At 50.5% G+C, this 5,000-nt stretch overlaps 1 protein-coding gene across 1 annotated transcript in view; it reads left to right on the forward strand.

The window, feature by feature from the left end:
* LOC119578960 (mitogen-activated protein kinase kinase kinase kinase 4-like) overlaps positions 1 to 5,000 on the forward strand; it is a gene marked incomplete at its 3' end in the record, with an annotated part of 73,864 nt that overhangs the window by 57,240 nt on the left and 11,624 nt on the right. Inside the window, 1 exon segment of the mRNA XM_037926643.1 lies at positions 4,759 to 4,815. Coding sequence (XP_037782571.1) covers positions 4,759 to 4,815 — 57 coding nt within the window.

A 5,000-nucleotide genomic window follows, 5' to 3' on the forward strand; every position in this document is an offset into this window, starting at 1 on the left:
TAAGAGGTGGAGGAAAGGAAGGAGCAGGAGGAGGTGGAGGTAAGAGGTGGAGGTGGAGGTGGAGGAAAGGAAGGAGCAGGAGGAGGTGGAGGTAAGAGGTGGAGGTGGAGGAAAGGAAGGAGCAGGAGGAGGAAGGGAAGGGGAAGGGGAACGGGAACGAAGAGGGGGGGGGGGGAAGAGGAGAGCAAGATGATATTTACTGTTATTTGGCTTGTGCTATTATTACTAGTAGTATATATATGAAGAATAGTAATGGCACCATTATTTTCATGTTATTTATAGGTATAACGAGTTTCTGTCATTATAAATGTATAAGTATTCGTAATTTTTCGCCTCCATTGATCTTTCCTCCTCTTGTCTTCCCTCCTCCCTCCTCTCCTCTCCTTCCCTCCTCCCTCCTCTCCTTCCCTCCTCCCTCCTCTCCTTCCCTCCTCCCTCCTCTCCTTCCCCCCCTCCCCCCTCTCCTTTTCCCCCCTCCCTCCTCTCCTTCCCCCCTCCCTCCTCTCCTTCCCTCCTCCCTCCTCTCCTTCCCTCCTCCCTCCTCTCCTTCCCTCCTCCCGCATCCTCCTCCTGCCTTCCTCCCTACCTCTTTTTACCCTCCTTGTCTCCCTCCCCTTCCTATTCCCCTTTCCTCGTCTTCCCTTTGTCCCCTCCCCTTTTTTCTCTCCCTTTCCCTTCCTTCTCCCCCTTTTCTCCTCCCTTTTCTTCTCCCTTTCCATCTCCCCTTTTCTCCTCCCTTTTCTTCTCCCCTTTTCTCCTCCCTTTCCTTCTCCCCCCTTTCTCCTCCCTTTCCTTCTTCCCTTTTTTCTCCTCCCTTTCCTTCTTCCCCTTTTCTCCTCCCTTTCCTTCTCTCCTTTTCTCCTCCCTTTTCTTACCCCCCTCCTTTCTTCCTCCCCCTTTTACCTCCCTTTCCTTCTCCTCCTTTCCCCTCCCCTTCGCCGAGATGAGCTCACGCAGCGCCCCGTCGTCCCCCCCCTCCTCCGCCTCCTTTGGCGAGATGAGCTCACGCAGCGCCCCGTCGTCCACGCCCTGCTAAGCCTCACCTGCGCCCTGGCGTCACGCTCCCTCGCGGCGCTGCTGTCACGCCGCTGTCACGTCTGGATGTGCCTCCGTGTCGCCGCCGGGACTGGGCAGGCTGCGTCTCTCTCTCTCCCTCTCTCTCTCCTCTCCCTCCCTTTTCCCCTCCTCTCCCTTTTTCCTATCTCTCTCTCTCTCTCTCTCTCTCTCTCCCTTTATTCTCTCTCTTCTCTTCTCTTTTAAATTTTTATGTGTGTGTTGTGTGTGTGTGTTGTATGGGGGTGTTGTGTGGTGTGTGTTGTATGGTTGTGTGTATGGTGTTGGTGTGTAGTGTGTTGTGTGTGTGTGTGTGTGTGTTGTGTGTGTGTGTGTGTGGTGTATGTGTTTTGTGTGTCCCCCCCCTCCCTCCCTCCATCCCTCCCTCCCTCCCTCTCTTCTCCCCCTCTATCTCTCTCTCTCTCTCCTCTCTCCCTCTCCCCCTCTCTCTCTCTCTCTCTCTCTCTCCCTCTCTCCCTCTCTCTCCCCCCTCTTCTCTCCCCTCTCTCTCTCCCTCTCCCCCTCTCTCCCCCTCCCCCCTCCCTCTCCCCTTCCTTTCCCCCCTTTCCCTCCCTCTTTTCTTCTCTCTCCTCCCTCCCTCCCCCCCTCCCTCCCTCCCTTCCCCCCTCCCTCCCTCCCCCTCCTCCCTCCATTCTCCTCCCTCCGTCCCCCCTCTCTCTCTCTCTCTCCCTCTCCTCTCTCTTCTCTTCCCCCCTCCCCCTCCTCTCCCCCTCTCTCCCTTTCCCTCTCTCTCCCCCCCCCCCCCTCCTCCTCCCTCCTTTTCCCTCCTCCTTCCCCTCCCCCTCTCCCTCCCCCCTCCTCTCCCTCCCTCCCCTCCCCCCCTTCTTTCCCCCCCTTCCCCCCTTTCCCTCTCCCCTTCCCCCTCCTCTCTTTTTCCCCCTTTCTTTCCCCCCCCCTTTTTTCACTTCCCCCTTACTTCTTCCCCTTTTCCCCCGTTGTTTCCCCTTTTAACCTTCCCTTTTTTTATCTCAGGGTTTTTGATTTCTTTCCCGCCCTGTTTTTACATTTTTTCCCCCCCCTTTATCTTAAAATCCTGAAAAAGGTTTTTCATCGTCCTGTTTTCCCTTTTCCTCTCCTATTTTTTTCTCGCTTTAAAACTCCCTCTTTTCTCCCCCTTTACTCTTCTCCTCTCTTTCCCCTCACTTATCCTCCTCCTTTTCCCGTCGGCTCCCCATCTTTTCCCCCCTTCCTTCCCTCCCCCTCTCTTCTCCCTTTTCCCCTTCTTCTTTCTCTCCCCCTCCCCCTTTCCCCCCCCCCTCTCTCCTTTTTCTCTCTCTCCTCTCCTCCTCCCTCCCTCCTCCTCTCTCTCTCTCCTCCTCTCCTCCTCCTCTCCCCTTCCTTCTCTCTCCTCCTCTCTCCCTCTTTCTCTCTCTCTCTCTCTCTCTCCTTCTTCTCTCCTCTCCTCTCTCCCTCTCCCTCTCCCTCTCCCTCCCTCCCTCCCTCCCTCCCTCCCTCCCTCCCTCCCTCCCTCCCTCCCGCCCTCCCTCCTTCCCTCCCGCCCACCCTCTTCCTCTCTCTCCCCTCTCTTTCTCCCATCAGCCTCCTCCCCACTCCTTGTGTATTTGTATGTGTACTGACGCGTACATGTTTATTTGGCGTTGTTGTGTCCAGCGTCTCCATCCAACCAATAAATGGGCGAGCGCAGCCTTCCTGACCGCGGGTGCGACAGGGCAGTGGGCGTGGGTGTCGACTTGATGCCCGAGGCTGTGTGGCCTCTCATTATAATGACGGACTTCCGGAGGGAGGGAGGGGGGAGGAGGAAAGTCATCCCCCTGGCCCTTCCCCGTCCTTGTGCCCTCTTTATGCCCCTTTCTCTGTTCTCGAGTCTTCGCGTCATCGGATTAAATCGTTTTGCTCAGTCACTCAGTCATATATGTATGTACTACACACATGTACATATATACACATAGATGCATATACATACACATACACATATCAATATATTTATATATTATATATATATATATATATATATATATATATATATATATATATATATATATATATATATTATATATATTTATATACTTATACATGTATACACATGTACATGAGCTGTACCTTTACATACAGCTGAACTTGTGCATGTACATATATACATAAACATACACATACATATAGATACATAGATATACATACATAATGCGTACACCCCATCCACAAGCGAGGGCAAGGTGAGAACCCGCTCCCGCTCCCCGTAGGACCCGAGCGACACGTGGCGGCGCCGCGCGGCGAATGATCCATATAGCCTACCGGTGCGCGGGGGGGGGGGGCTGTTTCGCGTTTCTCGGCCGCCGGTGCAGGAGGCCACACCCACCAGGGGCGGCCAGGGAGGGGCGTTAGGAATAGGAGGTTAAAGCAGAAGAATATGGAAAATAATGGAAGGAAGGGAGGGAGGAGGGAGAATAAAAGTGAAAGAATGGAGGATTAGGTGATGAATGGAAGGAAGGAAAGGCCTTGGAGGACAAAGGGAGGAACTGAAGAAGACCAAGAGGGACGAACGGACAAGGAGAAACATAGAATTGAAACAGATCTGTTAAAGGAGACAGCTTGGTTGATATCAATAGCCGCGGAGGAGAATTAGGAGGCCGTGGGCGCCGGGCGTCACGTGCTTTTGCGGAGATTCGTGTCTCGCCTTTCGTCTCGTTCTTCGTTTCCGCCAAAGTATTATTTTCTTGTCTTTTTATGTTTCGCTTTTGTTATTGGTTTTAGTAATGCATGTGCTATTGTTTCTCTTATTTAATTATCTCCAATATTGATTTATTTCTAACGTTGTTGTTGTTGTTTCTTATTCTTATTCTTGATCATTATTTGTTAACGGTTGAAAGTAAATTTGGCAGAGATAAAGGACATCACGGCTCGTGGCCGGCGGGCGGAAGCCATGTGTGAGGCATGCGCTGTTGGCTGATCACTTGCTGGGGTCAGCCATGTTCTCTGTTAGCGAAGAATGGAAATTATTATCGCTGGAATCGGAGTGAAATTGGCTCTTCGAGTATATAGATAGATTTATAGATTTTCAATCGAAGGTGGGGAAGGCGAGTGAGAGTGAGTACAAGTTAGTGTGTGTGAAAGGGAGAAGGCTGAAGATAGACCTAAGCATGTGCGAGGAGCGGGGGAAGGCTCTCGAGGCTCCCGTACACACCCTTGACCTGAACTGGCCTTCCACCAGGGACTACAGTAGACTAGACTGTTAAAAACATGTTGAGACGCGTTTGCAAGTGCCTTCGCGCTTCCTGTTGTGGTTAGGATTTTAGGCGATCTTGGAATAATTTGATGTTGTCACTCAGTGATTCATTGTTGTCATTGTTACGAATGTTGTAACTCATTTTTTATTCCACATTTGGATCCGATTTTGCGTGTGGTTATCATCTGGTATTTTATTTATGTTGGACAAAAAGAAAGTGTGGTTACGTAATTTTAACAGCTTTATGATTGACAGATTGCATGTCAATTGAAAGTTATCTCATATCTCCTTCCTCCTTTTCTTTCTTTCTTCCCGACTTCTTCCATTTCTTCATCTTTCTTTCGTGTTTGAAGTAATAAGTAAAAGTAACATTTTGTACAATATTTTTTTGTGTAACAGTATTAATTAAGCCAGAAAACACTTTGACTGTTGTAGTGACTGGCACCGTTCGCCCATGTCGTAAGAATATTGTCTGACTCCCATTTGTTTCTCCCTCGCAGGGCCGACACACCAAGACGGGTCAGCTGGCGGCCATCAAGGTCATGGATGTGACGGAGGTAAGTTGTTTGTCACGTTGGTTTTACAGTTTTTTTTCTGAAGTATTACGAGGGGATGTGTTCATTTCTGCTGTTCGTCCGTTGGGCGTAAAGAAGCAGAAATCACGGGATATATCTGTCTAATATGCCTAATGATCTCTCTGCATACATGGCGCGCAGGTTTCATTCTAGCCATGAAATTCTAG

The sequence above is a fragment of the Penaeus monodon genome, chromosome 11 (genome assembly GCF_015228065.2).
Source record: "Penaeus monodon isolate SGIC_2016 chromosome 11, NSTDA_Pmon_1, whole genome shotgun sequence".
Classification (NCBI taxonomy): domain Eukaryota; kingdom Metazoa; phylum Arthropoda; class Malacostraca; order Decapoda; family Penaeidae; genus Penaeus; species Penaeus monodon.